Source organism: Coccinella septempunctata, chromosome 4 (assembly GCF_907165205.1).
Source record: "Coccinella septempunctata chromosome 4, icCocSept1.1, whole genome shotgun sequence".
Classification (NCBI taxonomy): Eukaryota; Metazoa; Arthropoda; class Insecta; order Coleoptera; family Coccinellidae; genus Coccinella; species Coccinella septempunctata.
Genome location: NC_058192.1, coordinates 12,055,836 through 12,075,926, shown reverse-complemented (window position 1 = coordinate 12,075,926; position 20,091 = coordinate 12,055,836). Strand labels below are relative to the sequence as shown.

Sequence of the window (20,091 nt, the reverse complement as noted above, 5' to 3'; positions counted from 1 at the left end):
TCAAACATTTGGGGATCCATTGTGCAGCAATTTTTCTCATGTCCAAATTGACGTGAACTATATGATGAACGCGTTCTTATGAAATAGTCAGTGCTTCAGATATCCGTTTTAGCCCAATTCGACGGTCTAATAAAATCATGTCATGAACTGCATCGATTTCTGCTTACCTCTTAACCCTTTTAAATACAGGTACTTGATGATGGCTCGATACTCCAATTTTTCGTCTAGGCTAATTAGATATCAATACATCCTCGTATATTTTGTCGGGAATGAATATCATCTGTGTCAAATTTGGTGCGTTCATTCTCGTTTATTTCTTATGGTAACATTGTCGAAAGCCTTGAATGCAACGAATTGGTCACAGTGCGATGAATTTGCTAATTTGCCGTCGTCTAATGTGCTGCGGTCTCTCGGCTACCGCCGACACCGGTGTTTTACCGAAACTTTCATGCATTTCTGTCGCGGTGAATTGAACAAGAAGAATTACTTCACCTCGAAAAATTGTAATGACTTCAACGAAGCGTCGATTTCAATCTTCATACAAGTATACATTGCATTGCTCAAGTTGGGGATAAACATTTCGATATGTTGTTATTCCTGGGCAAAAAGAGGTCACTGTCATGATTTACGATCTATATCACTGGTTCTTAACCGGTGGTCCGCGGACCACTGGTGGTCCCTGGAAGCACCCGAAGTGGTCCGCGAAGCCATCCGACAGGACATAGGGTTGAACCAGACTGAAAAACACTTATTGATAACAATTATTTTGTATTAGTTTTCTAAAAAAATGCCACCAAAACGAAAGTATATTGAACTGGGTTTCTTCAATAGAAAAAATGGGGAGACTAGACCCCAATGCTCTCTCTTTTCATCGACACTGGTACTGGTAATTAAAAACAAGCATCGAAATCGGTTGGATGCCAGTGCCGACATGCCAGTTTGGCATTAAGTACCTAGCACTGAACCAAGGATTCATAAATTGGTGAAGAGTATGCAGTGATAAAAATCGCATTGAAATAATAAAGCTTCTGGTAAAACTTCGATTTATGCCCCACCTAAAATTTTAATAATTATTTTTTATAGATAGAATTTTTTATAAGGAATCTAATGGTATTAGTCTCAATCTGCGGAAACTTATAGTTCGGCAGTTATGATTGTTTGAAATTTTTGTAAAGTGCTTTTTCTCGAATTCGACAAAGTGCCTACGTCAGATTTTTTTGCCGATTTTCTCCTGGATGCAAGAGAAGATACAAAATCTATTCGTACAACTATCAATCCCTGCAAACTTTTAATTTGAGAGAAACGATTTATCGAAAATTTCATCAAAATACGTGCTATATCATTATATTATCATGAAAAATTATATTTTCACTTTTCTGTCCTTTAAACTTAAATTTAAATCGCCAAAATGATACTTTCATGTATGAAATTGTTTTTTCACTGTCCTAACCCAACCTAAACTAACCTTTAATTTTTAGCCAAAATTGATCAATTATTCACATTTCTTCCAATGAATAACCTCAAAATCCCAATTGGTTAAGTTCTGTTGAGAAAAACATTCGAATTAATCGAGAATTACACAGAACAAACATTCAAATGTCATAATTGAGTGAATTTAACCAACATTTCGAAAAATCATAGCTAATGAACTATAAATTTCCGCAGATTGAGATTACTACCATTCGATTCCTCATGAAAAATTCTATCTATAAAAAAATAATCATCAAAATCTGGAGGTGGGGCATAAATCGAAGTCGAGCCCGTTCATTCAAATTTATAACTACAACAACCTTGTTTATTCATTTACAAAAATTTACATTTACGTACTTAATATTACCTCGGAACAGTTGGTGGTCCGTGACAAGACAACAATTTTGTCAAATGGTCCCTGATCACTAAAAGGTTAAGAACCACTGATCTATATGAAACGTCCGATAAAATTGGCCAATTGACAGTTGCAATGCAGCAATAATAATAATAGATACTGGTATTGAGGTCGTTCGGTAAATATTCAGGGGGCCAAATAGGGGAAACAGTGGAATTGGAAAATATGGACTGAAAGAAAAACGAGCAGATTTCACAGAACTTTCGCCTTAATTGTGGAATTCAGACAAAACGATATATTTTCTAAGGGCTCGTTTACAATGAACGTAATTCGTACTCAATTTCAACGTAAACTTGAAGTTTATTGGCCTCCTGATTTTCTTGGATTACCGGGTAACTCAGGGTAAACAGACCTCGTTATAATTGCTTAATTCGTTGAGAATAGTACTTTACGAGTAACTTTAGAGCCAAATAAAGAGTGTTCACTTATAACTTGAAAACAAAACAAGATAGTGGGATGCAAATTTGTCAGTCAACAACCATCTTTGGCAAATCGAGATAGAAAAGGTGTCGTTCATTTCTTCCTATCTCTTACAGAATTTTGCCCTCCCTATAAAATGATGACTCGAACTAAAGCCCTCTGACCCGTTTGCACCAAACGCACATAGTGTTAAGTGTCCCTTAAAATGAACCCTTAACTTAAATTACGTTGCACCAACTGTTAAGTGACAGTTAAATGGCTAAAGCTAGCCTTAAATTTAAGCGCTCCTGTAATGACCACTTAGGTATTTAAGGGCGGGATTCTAACCTAAAATAATTTGTTGAATTGGCATTATCAATATTAATGCTAATTCAACAACAAAAACATGTTACTCTTTGATAATATTATAATAATATCCTTGACACTGACTGACAGGACAATAAAGTTAGGTTAATGAAATGAAAACGATCATCGGCAACCAGCCAACCAATGAAATGGCTTTATTGGACTAGGATGAAGTTGCATCATAATAAAAAACTGAAATATCACTAGATATAAAAACTTAAGGGCCCCTTACTTAAGATTCTGTTAAGCCACAGTCGTGCAACTGGGAATAAAATTAAGCGTCCATTAACTTTAAACGAGGCTTAGTTAAGTACTCCTTTTGAGGGGGATTGGTGCAAACGGGCCTAAGTTATAATAGATTTTCGCGCTTTATAAGAAAAATTCTTAAGATCTAAGTTTTCCCATTATTGAGAGAGTTTTTGACACGTACAAATATACAAACAGTAGATTTTTGAGGTCAAAAGAAACACTTCTTCCCTATACCGTTTTTTCCTAATCGGTCCTGATAAAAAGATATAGCCATTTTAGGTTTAGTTTTCCTAATGAGCTGTGCCACACCTGGAAGAACAAAATTACCTTTCGAATAACAAGCTAAATTTGTGGCCCTACACATCTGTGGATCTTTTAAACAGAGTTGTATTCAGCCAAAGTACCCAATTTTTCGAATTTCACAGATACTTTTTAATTTTTGAACATCAAATTACTCGAAAACGGCGCATTATATAAGAATATATAAAGAATACTTTTATTTTACAAAACGTTCAGATATTCATTAGATAGCGTCCAACTTAGTTTCAAGAATTGAATTTTTGGTATTTTTATGGTACGTAATGGTCATAATGAGGAACCTGGAAGACGTCGGTGATATCATTAGTTCGAAAAAGATTCGTCAAATAAATAAGAAACTATATTCCGAAATTCATTTCATTCGATAAAACCGTTTGTGAGATTATGGTTTTTCAACAGCCTGTATCTTTTAAACCGAGCGGATTCGGAAAAAATGGTTAAGGAAAAAGTGTTTCTTTCGACCTCAAGAATCTACTGTGGAAATATTTGTACGAGTCAGAGAATCACCCAGTATACAGCCAATGTTGGCTTATCATTAGCGAAATGTCTCATAAATTGGTCCATTTCACTTGCAATCATTTTCGGTTACGAAACTGGCGCCGCCAACGAATCCGTGCACTTGCAAACGCACCACGAAGACAAACAATCAATTAAGTACTCGTTATCAAGTCGTACACCTCTTATCATCCTAATAAAGTCTAAGCGGAAAGTGGAAAATATCAGTTTGTTTTTCGCGCAACCGTTTATCGAAGTGCAAAGACGAGCGCCAGCCAACAAAGCCTTCATATTAGTCATAGATCAAACCCGCAAATATTGAATTTCGAGTCTCAGATAGGCCGAATATAGTCGGCGTGGGTAAACAAGCATTCATTTCGATTATCTAACGAAATCCAAAACGTTCCCACGTCGATCCTGTATAAAAGATCGAATACTTCGAGATCCACAACAATGAGAGGCGACCCAAGGCGGTTCTTCGCAGTATCGGCCGTAAAATTGCTCAATGGAGGCCCGTCCGCCGAATGTTCGTCGAAGAATAACGCGAGAATTCCGCGGGGCAGCACACAATATAGGGGAAACGAAAAGAATCGTCCCAACTAACGATCTGTACCTGTCGCGCCACTTGGATGACTTAGGGCGCCCCCGTTCTATTATGTATTATGCCCCTTCCTCTAGCCGGGGCGAGCCGCCGCTGTATCGTGAATGATGGAAATTCCGAGGAGATCAAAGAGCGGGAGTAGGTGCGGAACCTGTTCGGAAGATTCGAGCCAGGTACGTGTGCTCGCTAAACAATTGTTACGATATCGGCGTAGGTTTTTTTCATCCATGGTGACGTAATCCGACTTTCACAATCCAAAGGCTGAGAATAGGGATGGAAACGATAGATCGTTAAGTTAGAAATATCGATGGTCCAGTTGTAAATCGTCTGAAGGGTCTTTTAAGTTGAGTTTTGAAAAGTACGCGCCTGTGTAACAAACATCAAACGCACCTATATTAATGTCATTTAAAAATATGGCATGAAATTGGCTGATTAAACAGGCCAATACCTGTCCCTTTTCTGTTGACATAGACGTGAGTGTGGGCCAATCAAAATTCCAGAAAAACACAACTAGCTGACCTGATGTTCAGTTTCTCCCAGTCACTTCTTTTGACCGTGGAAAGGGAAGGCTCAGTTCATGTCTGTATGTCAGGGGTTCCCAACCTTTTTTTGGCCACGGACCTCTTTTATATTATTCTTGTTAGCATAGACCACCTGTGAGGTGACCCAGTGGCTCGTCTCTATGTTAGGAAAAAAGATGAAAAACTGATGATGATGATTATCTAATCTTCTTTGGAGCATATCCCATGCATGTTCTATACAATTCAAATCTGGTGAGTGCGGAGGTATTGGTAAATGTGGAATACTAAGCTCCTCGCGCGCACGGTGCGGTCTAGCGTTATCGTCGAGAAATTGAAAAGTTTCACTAATAGCAGCGTGAAAATTTGGTACAACATTGTCAATGACATGCTCCCTATAGTGTTAGGCGGTCATATTCCCAGGACAAATGTGTAGATCTGTGCGCCCGTTGAAACATATCCCGACCCATACCATAACACTACCCCCTCGGAATGGATGGACTTCTTGGACATAGCGACGATTACGGGGTATGCATCCATGCCCTTATTCTTCGAGAATCTGAAAATCGTCCATATCTGGATTCATCAGTGAAAAGGACACTACGCCATTACGCCAAACGTCGTCTGATGGTTTCGATGGAAACTTGGACCCCATTTGAATTTTGAAGAGTATTCCGTATCATTCTACACGTAGATGTATTAGGGTTTCTTCTCGCCGAAACGGCGATGAAACGAACCTGAGCAGGTGTTGTTTTTCGTCGCCCACCAAGCCTTGGTCTTTCCAACACGGAACCTGTCTCCCTGAACCTATTCCAAAGTCGATATATTACACTTTGGCTGACTTGGAGCCTTTCCGCTACAACAACTTGAGTTAGGCCACCCTGTAGCATTCCGATAGCCCTATTAGCCTCAGCATTTTCAGAAAACTCGTTTCAAATCGAAGCCGTTGATAAACTGACTTCATTTCAAAATAAGAACATTCATGAAGCATATACGCAAAGAACCAAACTTCAGAAAAAAGGCGACCAGATTTACGAAATGTCTCATACTGATTTTTATTGGATCGATTCAAGTTGTTACTGAGTTTTAAATGATTTTACAGCGATTTTCTCGAAGATTACATACTTTTAAAAACGATTGAATGCGATATCCCTATCTCTTGTGGAGCAGTTTATACATTGTATCTGAGATTTCTGTAATGAGGTGTCAACTAGCACTTATGCAGTCTGTAGTTGTAGAGAATATGATATGAATAGAACTTCTTTAGGGTCGTCCGTTTGTTGGCTGTCCACGTGAAGGAATAAGGATAAACTATCCCAATTTCTTGATAAACTCGAAAACGACTGCTGCTTCTCGAATACCGCTGCATCTGCTTGGAACTATCAATTTCCTCATCTTAATCCACGAGCATTATCGAGCTGACCGGTTATTAATCAAATTCTGGGAACCTGTTGTTCGGTCAGCACGCCTCCAATTATTCGGTATAGAACTGGGGCATATCTGGGTATTCGCCCATTATCGGTCACCTGTCTCTTTTTTTTTATTTATAGAAAATTGGTTGCCAGGTGAATCAGATGAAATATAACCCGATAAGGTTACGGTTTCGTTTTGGATTGTGAAATCTCTGATCAGTCGATTGATAAGAGTTCGTTGTATTGATTCATACCTATGTTTAATTTAGGGGTAGTTCAAAATTTCACATACATTTCATTAGTAATGGGAAATATTTTAACCATGAAATCCAGAGCTCAAGATATGAAGATTTAGCCCAAATAGGCCGACTGGAATGTGTCCCACAAAACAGAACTTTTTCAGGCCCTGTATTCACATTTCTGTCGTCTACAGGCTGTGGAGCGGGTACCATAAAGTGATATTTCACTATACCAGTCGAGCGGCAACGTGTTTCATTTTTCTTGATACTTCTTGAGGGGTTCTCTGAAACACAATGGAAAAAATAAAAGAATTTTTCATTTTTATTATTTCCTTCAGCACTCAGTCGCCCCATAAGGTATCCCATTGGTATGCAGATCTCACGAGAAGAGGCACGCTCCATTTATGATCTCTCCCCAAAAACCGCCGAGCAATTCGATGAAACAAAGATCCGAATAATGTATTCACTCCGACGTTCTGAGACGAGCATAATACCAACACACGAGAAACGTCGACTGGGGCATTATCGGAATAATAAAATGCCACTTCCGCATTACGTTATGATAATACGTATGCCATAAAAACGAGTCGAATCCTCTGGCTGAATTGAATCGCTGACGAAAGTCGTCCTGTAGGAGTCCGAGCTGGATCCATCCGGAAAGTTTGATCTTTGCGTTCCGCTGCTTCATTATTTTCAATGAGGCTCTCTAGATTGCTGACAATCTGACGAGATTTTGCCTGGGTATTTTCTAATAATGAAGGCAGGAAGTTCTAGATCTCCTGTAGGGAAATTTCGAATGAACCCGAAGAGATGCGGATCTGTCAATCGAATGCTTCATTCCCATACCCCATCAATCTTCACCAAACCAAGCTAATGAGCAAAATTCGTCCATTAGTCGTCTTTTTTGGAAACTGAAGGGGTATTTCTATGAAATTTGGGGAAACAATCGATTAGGTACCATCGAACTACTATTCCCCTAGTTTTTCGACTGTCATTTTGAGGGTAGAAAATCGAGAAGTGAAACAAAGAGAAAATCATATTTTCGAAAGTTTCTACACCTGACTCTTGAAGTACGAATGACATAAGCATTGGTTAGGTCAGAGCATGTCAAAAAATGTAGGTTTAGATTTCGATTGAATATAAACTTCCTGGATTTTGTTCAGGCCTCGTAGTGATAGAAGATTTAGAAGAATTTCGAGCTAAGGGTCTAAATTGGAAAGAGTCCGGAAATTCTGTATACCACCAGTATATTACTAATCGAGCAATTTCATAAGATTGTTTTGAACTCATCTAATTTCTTAGAGTCTAGACAGTCTAGAGAAACTATGGATAGTACAACGTTTCATTCCAACGTTGTTAAAGTTTTGCAAGCTTCATAATTTCTTCCTCGAAGCACTCATTACATTTCGCTTCCAAAATCTCCTTGTAACGATTCTGAGAATTGTCACTTCTATAACGGATGTCCGAAGATAAAAGGAATACGCATCCACTGACTCACAGTCGTTGAAAAGTTCATGTAACGAGATGAGATAGTAAATAATCGTATGTTGATGAAACATACCTTAAAAGCTGATAAAAAATGGGCAACAATTTTTTTCAAGCTCGTAATTGGAAAGAACAGTCTATTGAATTTTTCAACCTCATGGGATTTTAACTATTATGTAAATTTGTCGAGGATTTTTAATATCAAATGACTCACGCTATGATATGTTTATTGTTCACTCTTCGTAAGTTATGATTAATTTGAGTCCTTTCGACTATTTCTAGATGTTAAATGTAGTAAATACCTGTGAATGAAATACATATTAGAAAATTATAAGGATAAGAACATTCTATGAAGAAACCTCAAGAAAAAAATATTCTATTTCTGTCAGGATTTGTCGTCGAAGATGTTTTGACAATAACAGTTGAAAGAACTCCCGATGGATTTTTGTGAACAAAGTAGATTGCTTTACCTATATGCGTGGCGGAGGGTATAATTTTTTTTTATTTGAGTTTCCATCGCTTATATATAGCCCCTTGAAGATGGCATCTGAAGAACATAATTTTTTTCACCGTCTATTCACTTTCAGCAAGTAATTATTCCTTTTTTGCCAAGTTCACTCGACTAAATTGAAAATAAACTGAATTTTGAAGTCTTTCTTTCTTCTAAGATAGGGAAGAGTAGTCGGAAATCGGTTTGACCATTCCCGTACATAACTTGACTCTCTTATACAATGGGGTTACCGTCCTTTTGTGCTTGGAATTTGAATGGGGTGCATTTATTCATACATCGCTCACGTTTTTCAACGGGTGTAGTACGTCAGAACAGGTTGCACGTGGCTTACCTACCTAGCATTCCTGAACGGTACAAAAGAGTTTTTTTTTGTTATGACTGGAGAGGGCTATTGTACAGGGTGCGCAAAATTCGTTGTCCACTGAGGGGATCTCGAGAACTATAAGAGCTAGATGAAAACGGATGACCTTATCCGAGCTCTTTTTCAGAGGAAAGAATGGTGAAATCAGTAGTCTTCTGGTATTATTCGTTTTTGAGTTATTAGCAAAAAAATGAGATTTTGATGATTTCGAAAAGTTCTCATATTTTTCGTCTTTGAGGTTACAGATCTGAAACTTGAATCTTCTACAGGCACCTTTTTACGTAGAATCCACTGACGAGCTCAAAATATTTTGTCATTTCGAATCATTAGGCGAACTTTGGCTTTTTAAAAGCAAACTTTCATTAAATTTGTCATTTTTTAATTGGAAAAAACCTTTTGTCAGTAGATTCTACGTATAATAGTGCCTAAGAAGGTTCAAGTTTCAGATTCGTAATTTCAAAGACAAAAAAATTATGAGAACTTTTCGAAATCGTCAAAATCTAATTTTTTGCTAATAACTCAGAAACGAAGAATCGTAGGAGTCTACGCTTTTCTCCACTCTTTGCTTCTCTGGCAAAAAGCTCGGAAATCTGTTCTCCTTTTTTCTAGCTCTTATAGTTCCCGAGATTCCCTCAGTAGATAACGAATTTTGCTCACCCTGTGCTACTACAACTTTTTAACCCAACAAGATAGAGAAAAATGAATGTCGTCTTTTTTCGATGAACTAATAATGCCATCTGCATTTCTCTATCTTCTTTTGTTTTTGAGTTATTGGCCAAAATGTAAATTTGGGCCTTTTCGACTTTGGTCATTATCTCCGTTTCTGTTTGTGCTAGGATGTTGAAATGAAGACATTATGCAGACACTTTTTCCATAGAAATCCAGTTGCGTACTATGATTTTTTCCTACAGGTTTATTTGCTGAGCTATAACATAAAGTTGTGTTTTTTCTTATGAAAACAGTAGTTTAAAATGACTTAGAAAGAATCGCCATTTCTTTACCATTTCAGAAATATATTATACATCACTCTCAGTCTTTCTAAGTCATTTTAAACGACTGTTTTCATAAGAAAAAATACATCTTTGTGTTATAGCTCAGCAAATATACCTTTTGGAAAAAATCATAGTACGCCACTGGGTTGCTATCAAGAAAGTGTCTGTATAATGTTTTTATTTCAACATCCTAGCTTGAACAGAAACGGAGATAATGAACAAAGTTGAAATTTTAATTTCGACCTATAACTCGAAAACAAAAGAAGATAGAGTAATGCAGTTGATGGCATTTTTAGTCTCTCGAAAAAAGTGGACCGTAATGTGCCATGCATTTTCCTCTATCTCGTTGGGTTGAAAAAGTTGTAGGGGAGACTAGGGAGCATTGATACATGGGGAGGCTTGATACAGGCTTATATCCGCGATCTGTAGCCGTTTTCAAAAGTATTATACTAGTGAACACTATTCTTTGGCAGAGGGCATTGCGTGACGTTAATATGTAAGGCTAACAGTAGTTTGTTTGTGAAATATTCAACGAAGAGTGTTTCGAGGTGAGAAATTGTAAGTTTTTACTCAAGTTACCTAAGGGTTTTATGATCATGCATTAATTCTTCGGCATAAACAAACATTTCACTGGGAAATATGCATAAAACTACTCAATTTACAGTTCTATTCGCTTTTCAAAATATATGGGTATAAGATGAAAACATAAATCACTTTAAAAATTGCTTTCAGGGAGGTTTGAGACATTTGTCGTGAGGAGGCCTGATACATGTATAATCTTCAAAAAATATTCCGTAGCTAGTTGGATAGGCCTACATGAAGGCGTCTTCACCATCCAACATATCAAAGGGATTTTTAAAAACCGTACAATCCCCATATATTTAACGAGGCCGACTTTTCTTGTGTGGAAGTGACTAACTGACAATTTCCTGATTTTTATACACCTATAGGACCAAAGCAAGCCAGTATCATTGCTGACCTACCTACTGAGCTGAATAATCCTCTCGATTACTCTCCCAGTACATCGTATCAATCCTCCCATATGTGAGGAGGCTTGAGACAGTTTGCATGTTTTTGTGTTCAACGTTCTGTACAGAATAAGATGCTTATGTTTTGCGACTATATTCATTTTGTTGAACGATTAATTGAAGAATTATATAATATAAGAAAAGTCCTGCTTCTTCATATAATTCAGTTTCCAGAATAAAAATTCCAAAAAACGTATCAACCCTCCCCAGTCTCCCCTAATTCAGGTATCACCAATTTTGCCCATCCTGTACAGTTACTCTAACGAATGCAGAGTACCTCAGTCTAGGTCTAGATTTAAACTTTTTTTAAAATGAGATCTTGCTTCTGTTTATTGACTTATATTTTGTTGTTGCAGGAGAGGTCTTACGCCCCCCCACAGGGTGAAATCCATTTCGATGGCAACATTCACCCAGGACGAGATCGGTCTGTTAGAAAGCAAAGGTAACGACTACTGCCGAAAGGTCTGGCTCGGACTGTTCGAGGGCACCCCACCCTCCGATTCCAGGGACGAGCAGGCCGTCAAAGACTTCATGATAGAAAAATACGAACGCAAAAGGTACTACCTGGACCCGTCGCACTTGCCGAAGAACGGCCACACGAAGACGACGACAACGTCCAAGACCAACGGCGCAGACAAGATCGAACAACCACCAAAGAACAACAGGATGTCCGAACCGAAGCCGATCCTGAACAACAAGTACAACAGTAGCAATTTTCAGACGTCGAACAGGAGGAGGCCGGAGGTGTCCAGCAATTTCGGTCAGCCCCAGGTCGTCAGGCATCAGACGTCGAAGGGCGTCTCGAACGGTGGCGATTTCGTCGCCAACTTCGACACTGCGGACATTTTTAGTGCGTCGAACAATAATTCGACGACGAACGGCAGTGGTAGTACGGGTCAGCAGGGATTCGCCAACTTCGAGAACAACCCCGTTTTCAGTAATGTTACAACCAACAACGGTGAGTTTGTGTTCATGTGTTCAGTTTTTATGAACGAATAACCTATAATGATCGAATAAATGATATTTTGAACTGTGTGAATGATGTTGAGATTTCCCCTATATGTCCCTGAGAAACCATTGGTAATGTGCTACCACTTCCCTTATATTTATTGAAGATATAGCCCAGTCACATCGTTATAGTATAAAATAGGGGCCAATCTCGGAATGAGCGATAATAAGCTGGAAACACCTTCATTTTGGTGTTCTTAAAGTTGCCTCAAAAAAGTCTCATAAGATCTCGTGTAGAGTCATACGGGGCAACTGTACGCACTTTTGCCTTTCAAGCCATACCCTGTTTCAAATGTTGAAGCTAGGAAAATTAAAACATATTCATAAGATAGAGAATTTTCTAATCTATAAGAAAACATCAAAAAGCAAACAAACAAAAACGTTTTCTTTCCGCAAAAAAGAATTTAATAGAGAAAGTCGGAGTGCGTTCACATGCCCCGTATTGCGGGTAAGTGTGCGCACCCTCACGGGGTAAGTGAACGCAGTGCTTAGTGAACCACACCATCAAAACAAATTACAAAATAATGTCATCAAAATGTTACAATATTAGAGAAATGCTGTTTATTGTCAATACAGAAGCGCCTTTTTACAAGCACTGTATTATTGTTCGTGCCACCATTCCTGGCAAACACAACACTAGATGCATTCCTCTGTTGGTAGCTCTTCATATTTTTCTGAACCTGACACGAACAATAATACACTGCTTGTAAAAAGGCGCTTCTGTATTGACAATAAACAGCATATGCGCCTTTTTACAAGCAGTGTATTATTGTTCGTGCCACAATTCTTGGTGAACACAACACTTGATACATTCCCCTGTTGGTGGCTCTCATATTTTTCTGAACAAATAGGACAATATTGATCGAGTCTTAACCAAGAAAATCAACAATGTCATAATTTATTCCTCACTGAACTAATGCCCATATAATGAATCTATGCGCACACTTACCCGCGCACACTTTCCCTAGTAAGCCAAAATTTGAATTGACGTTCTTATACATTTGAGCAGCTAAGAGAACCTAAAATTTTTTATTATATATTTAGATTAATATGCCCATGATCTAATAAAATATTGTTTAACACTGAGGGACTCGGAACTTGGACCTGGCAGAATGTGTAGAGATGCTAAAAATTAACAAGAAAACTAGTGAATTTGATTGATTGCAAATGAAAAGTTAAAGAAACGTCGCACGGCGCACTCCTATGAAAAACTAATATGGCGATTCTGCGCCCTTGCTTCACCTAAATGAACCCCTCTTTCATACATTGCATAGTCGAGACATACGCACTGCGCACACTTACCCACTGCGCTCAGTTACCCCGAATGACTCTATGCGTCTTAAGTTTTTCAAGGTCAGAAGTCATTTCGCGATTATCTCGGTTTCTATGGCTCCAACGAAGACGACAACTCTTATCAAAATTGTAGAGCATGAAATTTGCGACAAATTTTGTCTGAGCCTTTTCGTCATGCGGTCAACCTTTTCTGAGATAGAGAGCGGAGAGCGCACAGCCCTTAATAATAGGCACTGTAATGCAAGGTCAATCGTGAATCTCTGTAACTGTACCAAGTTATTAAATCATTAACTTATCGTTGATAATGGATAATTGATTCATTAGTAAACACATTTTACACATACATTACAATATATTCAGTCAATAATGATGTAGTGCGCTGAACTAAACAGTTTCCAAAAACAAGAACTAGGAACCACCTGCTGCATTTTTGTCGCTCCTGCGAGAAATATTCATATTCTGAAATGAACGTATTTGTTAACTAAGGAAATTGTATAAACGAACAAAATCAAGAATGTGCCAACTTGAGCAGCTGACTGACTATGAATGTATGAGTGACGAGTGACCTTCTGGTTGGTACTTCCAGGTAGCAATTCCGCATAGATAAAACAAAATATTTCTAAACGAAGTAAATTCTTCCTTCTGGCATAATACGATGATCATAACTCTCTGGGGACTGAAGAACTTACGAGATAATAATTTTTTCAGTAAAATTCATAAGTATTCTCCTTATTTTCCTCCATATTCTTTGGCATTCAATGAAAGATATCGAAAATGTAAATATAATGATAATGATATCAATCTTTCATCCATTATGAAAGCTTTCATGAAACTTGGAAAAGTTCTTCGCTCTCAATCCATAATACATGCATGCCTCGTCCTCATACTCCACATTTAATAGAATATTTTATCAGATTTCCATCAAAGGATCGATTAGACGTTGGAAAATTGATGCATAGCATCTGAATAATGTTATATCGAATCAAAAGGTTCGGGTTTCTCTATTCACTTTCAGGCTATCGATTAACATTAATTTGCTTGAGCCTACAGTAACAGAAAACCGGGAAAACGGACTCTGTCCGTTGTACTGGAATAAGGATTATAGTTACTCGAAATTAATTCAGATATATAACATTCGTTGATGAAACAAATCAACACTTTTTACGATCTCAATCGAACTGGTTAACCATCATCGCTCCTAGAATCATCAGAGTCCATTTAATCCAAAAAGAGTAGATGCTGACCATGGTTTCGGTCTTATTTGACCTCGTCAGAGCAACACAACTGATACCTCGATGAAAATGGAACAAATTGATGACCCTTTCATCGATGTCAACAGACGATATGTTCTTTGTTTAAACTCTGACACCACCTGACAGTTGGAGCACATGGGTGAACGCTGGGGGGGTCAAGAAGGTAATTTGAGTTGTATCTGGTATCCTGTCAGGTGGCGCTAGGATTTATCAAAACATTCTAGCGTCGGTTGATATCAAATGAAGGCTTCAATCAGTTCGTTTTACATATTTTCATCGATGTGGGTCGGGTTGCTCTAAAAAGGTCAAACAAGGCCGAAACTATGGTCAGCATCCAGTCTTCCTCGACTATCTGTTGCTGCTCCAAGTGATCGTGGTTCATCCCCTATCGACTGTCAAAAATCTCAACGAAATATCTTTTGCGGTTTCAAGGAGGAATTACCTCATGCATTCTCGCCTCATCTTTATAGTCAACAACCTCCATCATCTCCTTTTTTAGTAAGATGGGACTGGAGGGAAAAGTCTAGCTCTCTGAGCTTGTTTGTCTGCCACAATAGACCGCAATAGGTCGCAGTGGTAGGTTTGGTGGGTCTGGCCAACACGCCAACAATCTGTAATCTGTAGTAAACAACCTGTACATTGGGAAGTCTCTTTGGAAATAACAACGTTTCGTCCAATACGGAAATCCCCAACTCTGACTAATTCGAAATTGCCCAATTTCTCGCCAATTAAACATCCGCATAGAAAGTTACAAGTAGGTTGCGTTTAACTTTGTAATCAGCGAGGCTATTCAGCGATTCGTATTTTCGGTTTATGAGTCGGAGAATTATTTGGGACCCTGAGGAATTGTCACAACTCACTTTATATTGGGGTCAGCCAGAAAATTTAGGGGCGATTCCTTGTCAAAAAATAGTCCCTGGTTTGTCTTCTCACTTGTATAGAATATCTTCCTAGTTTTCGAGTTTCTAAGAAAAAAAGGTGTCACCTTAAGAGGACCCAATTTAAGCAGGGGCTGCTCAAAAAAAAAATTATATGAAAGACGAACGCTATTTTTTGACAAGGAAACACCCCTTGAATTTTTTGGCAACTATTGATTTACGCCCTGTTAATTAGTAAAACTAAAAAAATTAAGAATATCCTCCAATAGAATTTTAATATTTAGAGATGTGAAAACCATTGTCATCGCCAGTGTTCTTTTCATGTCTAGAATCAAACTTCGTTGACAATCTTTTAGAACAGTTATTGTTTCATTCAGAGCATGAGGAAACATCTAGTCCAAGGGAAATGAATTATTGAAAATTGCGTAATGATGAAAGTTTAACATATTTGCCAATTTCTGGTATAAAATCTTGGTTATCAATACAAAATTAGGAATTAATGATCCAGTTTTACAAATATGTATTCTTCAGACCACTGGAATAATACTGTGGAACGGAATTTCAATTTCGAAATGATTTGAGGACAGTGAAACACCATAGTCGTAGATATAATTTTAGTTTAAAAGGTTGAATGAATATTCACAATAAAATTACTTTCCCCTTTCGAAATTTCTATCTAGACCTCGCTCATGAAATGCAGAAACTGACATTTTTCATTATTTCATGTCAATAGTTTTTTTGAAGCTTTAAGTTGTGTTATTAATATTTTGAGCTGAGGGTGAGTAGTTCTATAAATATTATCTCCAGGGATTGATCACCGGTTTCTTTTTTGGCATTATTCCATATCATGAAATGACGGCTAATGGTAATTTTATCTTGAATTTCATCTAGAGTACCGTCTTCTGTACGTCCACTGTTTATGGTCAGAATGTAATTCATGCTATTCTTAGCCCTAGAAAACTTCTCTTTACATGTGTATTCTTCTAACTAACCGTCCCTTTTGAACTACCTGGAGGAAAGCCATCTATTCTTCCTTTTTCATGCTTTGAGTAATGCTGGTTGGTTACTTCGATCCATATCGAACATTGATTGATTCCCACATCAATGCATGTTATGTACCATCAATTCCGTTTCTTATGCGAATATAGGCGCCGAGATCGTGAACAATGCCTATGGCAACCTTCAAAACCGGCAGGCCAAAATAGCCGGTATGCAAAGTAGAAAACCTGACCTGTAGCTTCCTCGTTTGAACTCGAGCACATTCTGTTCTCGAAGTGTTGCGTTCCTCGCATTACCGCTACAAGTGAGTGAGCTGTACTTACATCCAGCGACCATGCTCAAGCCGTCATTAGCGTGTTCCAATTTACGAGCCATTATTATGCAATAGAACGTTTGTTGTACCTCCTCGTGCCGTCGCAAAGTGAGCTTGTCCGTTCGTTGAATAGGATCTTGAAATAGGATACGGTGTCAATGATAGTGTTAATGGTCAAATAAAAGACCACCCGATGGAACAAATCCAGGCTTTGTATAAATTTAAATCTATGGGCAGTACTAAAACGTAGTTTGGAAAATCGGGGTTTCTTGTTCTCAATAGGTGGTCCAACTTGCTAATCCAAAAATGTTCTATATGGGTGCATTTTCTACCATTGGGGAAAGGGATGACTTCCACTGGTAAGAATGTAAAGGGTGTCGGATAAATCTTGTATTCTTGTACAATATTGAAACTGATGATATACCAGGTCATGACCGTGCAGAATATCAGAACTTTACCCAAGTAAAAGTATCACCCATACCAAGAACTGGCGCTGGAGTGTTGGGGACTGGCACCGAACCTTCCCTTATTCTCTGACACCTTGGAGTGTTTGTCAAGAAAAAGGGACTTTTCACTTTGCTTTTGGTTTAACTTGTCCTATCTTGAATTTGATTTGGAAAGTTTTCATTTTGGTATAAAAGAATGCTATTTTTTGCGAAGTGCTCTTCAGTTCTCACTTGCTCACATTGCTCTTCTCAATTGTGAGAATTCCCTTGAATGTAATTCATTTGAAAAGTTGCAATGTAGTTTGGAGCAACAGGCCCCTGGTCCAAGGTCTAGGTGGTCTAGCTCTGGCCTCACTATTTCCTATAAAAATCAGCTGAAAGTAGAATACACTTATTTGTAGACATTTTGTGAAAGAAAACACGAGAATGTTCCCATTTTTGACACCCCACATCTCAGAAGAAGTGCATATTTAATCCTACGTTTCAACATGAAAAGTTTCCTGAAAAGAAATCACCTTCTGCATTTTAGCCGCATCTTCAGTTAACGCCCTGTATAATGGGCTGTTAAATTCAACTGAATCATGGTAAATAATAAACCAATTTAATCCTCCACATATCTTTATCGCAAACATGAATCATTAAAATTTATGAATTCAGATGATTTAATCCCAAGAAAATCAACACATCATATCAGTCACCCATAAATTTCTAAACTTGAAACAAATGCATTACTGTAATCAATAATTCAGCCGAGAAGTTTTATAGCCCAAAATCTGAATACTTCTTGATGACGAATCAACAATGGGATACCGTTCGTTCAAAATTCGTGATTAAATAACGATTTTTTTTTAATTCTCGACCACGGTTTGTTTGTGTTTATTTGACCTTCGAATAGTGGGATGCCTATCTAACTTATGGAATGAAATTTTTTATTTTGGGCAAGGGATTAGCAAAATTAATAGATGCGGAATTTTTCAGCGTTAATGTCTAATACGAATCTGACGTTTATTTTTTACAAATGTTTCACGAACATCAATGGTCTTGACCGATGTTATCCTCACCCAAGATATATTGTTTGTTATTGCTGCCAAACGAGTCCGATTACAATAAAAATACGAAGGTCATGATCGACGGATTCGAATTAATTTCTCGACTTGTGCGAATGGATTTATCAGAAACGTAAGACGATTAAGCCTCTTTGAAGGCGATCGCCCCTGGGCAAGTTTTTCCTGCGTTCTTGGAAGTACCATTATTGACGATGTAATATAAGCTCGTTAAGACGAAAATTCCGCTTCGAATTTCAATCTGGAATTCCTCGAATTAATTTTTTCCGGTATTTCTGGACTCTGAACATTTCAACCTGGATTCTCCCTTAGTCGCTTGAACAATTGATTTTTTTTGGTTCCATAATGGGCAAGAATACAAGAAAAATAGTAGAGATCTATCAATTGCGATTTGCCAAGTTAATGTAGCATTAAAGATTCCGTCGATAGAAATGTAAGGTCGCAACTGTTGCAACTCGTTCATATTTGTTTACCTTATTTCACAATCGTTCTTAGTTTACATTTCAATAGATCCGAGTTTGCATTCAGAGAACAAAGCAGTCAATTGTTGAAAGACAATATACTTCTCTTATATGGTCGTGAGTTTGACCATCATATACATTGGATAACCTGGTATTCATTCCTTGTGGAGTAACGATGAATAAGATATTACTCACTACTACAGACCGATTCCTAAAAGCGAAAATGTTCATTTCAGCTGAGAAAAACGAGTTCAGCATCTTCGATTTGGACTTTACCAGCGTCGGTCCAGTTCTAAACCAAGTGCCTCTATTTCCTAAATGTAATGTGAATAAAAATAGATGGAGTAAGTGGTGCATAATCAATGAGAGTTGGAAATGTTTTTTTTGCCTCTTGGCTCTTATATTGATGCACCTATTACAGTATTTATTTTTCAATTTTTAGTTTATGTAGTATGTAATTAACATGATTGATTTGGAGGAATTGTTGGTGAGAACGTCTTGTATTGTCTGCCATAAGTAGAATTCATTTCGAGTTATAGCTTCATAATCACTAATTCATTCAGAATTAGTAATAATTAAAGCAGTGATCTTATAGCATACATTCCGAAACGTTCTTGCATTTGATGAGCTAGTCCAAGTAACTTTCTCTCGCTAATATTTGGCAATTTGATGCTTCCTTGTTTTTTACGTTATGATTGGCAAATAACAAATTCATTTTAGCTGGAATCTTAATCACGCATTTTCACCAGCAGCAGCGCTTTAAATTACGTTACCCTTCGGTGCGTTATACTGTGGTATATTTTATTGAGCATTTGAATACACGCACACGCGATCGTACAGTTTGTCCTCAAATGGTATTAAACGATCATGAGTAACCGGGCAGGAAAAACGATTTTGTTATTATTTGCCTTAGGTGGAACTGCATCGAGTGAGTCATTATTCGGAGCATGTCGTACACCTTCTCATGCTACATGTTGTAGTATGTCTATATACTGCCTGATGTTGAAATAGATCTTTACGGGATCAGTTTCACATTCTTCGAATGGGACTTTTTGAAATGGTGATTGTTAGCCAGAAATCTGCAACATTCGAGTGGGTGGGTTCACAAATGTACTCGATATACCTAAAACCAATGGCAATGTTAATTCTGGATACTTTGACCATATGACAGGGGATTTGAATCTCCTGGGTAAAAACTATTTCTTTGTTTTCAACAATAATCAGAAAAGTGCTACCTTTGCATTGTACATCTATGCGCTAGGGCTGAAAGTGAATGCTTCAAAAGCAAACCTTGAGGAAGAAGGTTGTCATTGATTCAGCGAAAACGCTTATCCATCTCAGAGATTCTTTGATTCCTCTGGAGCACACGAGTGATGACATCCATGTTTATGGGTGGTCGTTTTCATATTAAATTCTGTAATTATTCAGGTAATAAGCAACACTAGTAGCTAATTCCTATTAGCTACGGAAAATATCGGTTTTGAACACAGATTTGAGGGCAAAATATCTCTGTAGTA

The 20,091-nt window shown here is 37.8% G+C and overlaps 1 protein-coding gene across 4 annotated transcripts in view; it reads left to right on the top strand.

Moving 5' to 3' along the window:
- LOC123311027 (arf-GAP domain and FG repeat-containing protein 1) overlaps positions 1-20,091 on the top strand; it is a 50,297-nt gene that overhangs the window by 28,695 nt on the left and 1,511 nt on the right. For 2 of the 4 annotated variants that reach the window (XM_044894773.1, XM_044894776.1), the window contains exons 2-3: positions 11,216-11,817; positions 18,811-18,918. In XM_044894773.1, coding sequence (XP_044750708.1) covers positions 11,216-11,817; positions 18,811-18,918 — 710 coding nt within the window. The remainder of the gene's footprint in view (positions 1-11,215; positions 11,818-18,810; positions 18,919-20,091) is intronic. The other 2 variants (XM_044894774.1, XM_044894775.1) reach the window with 2 other exon arrangements.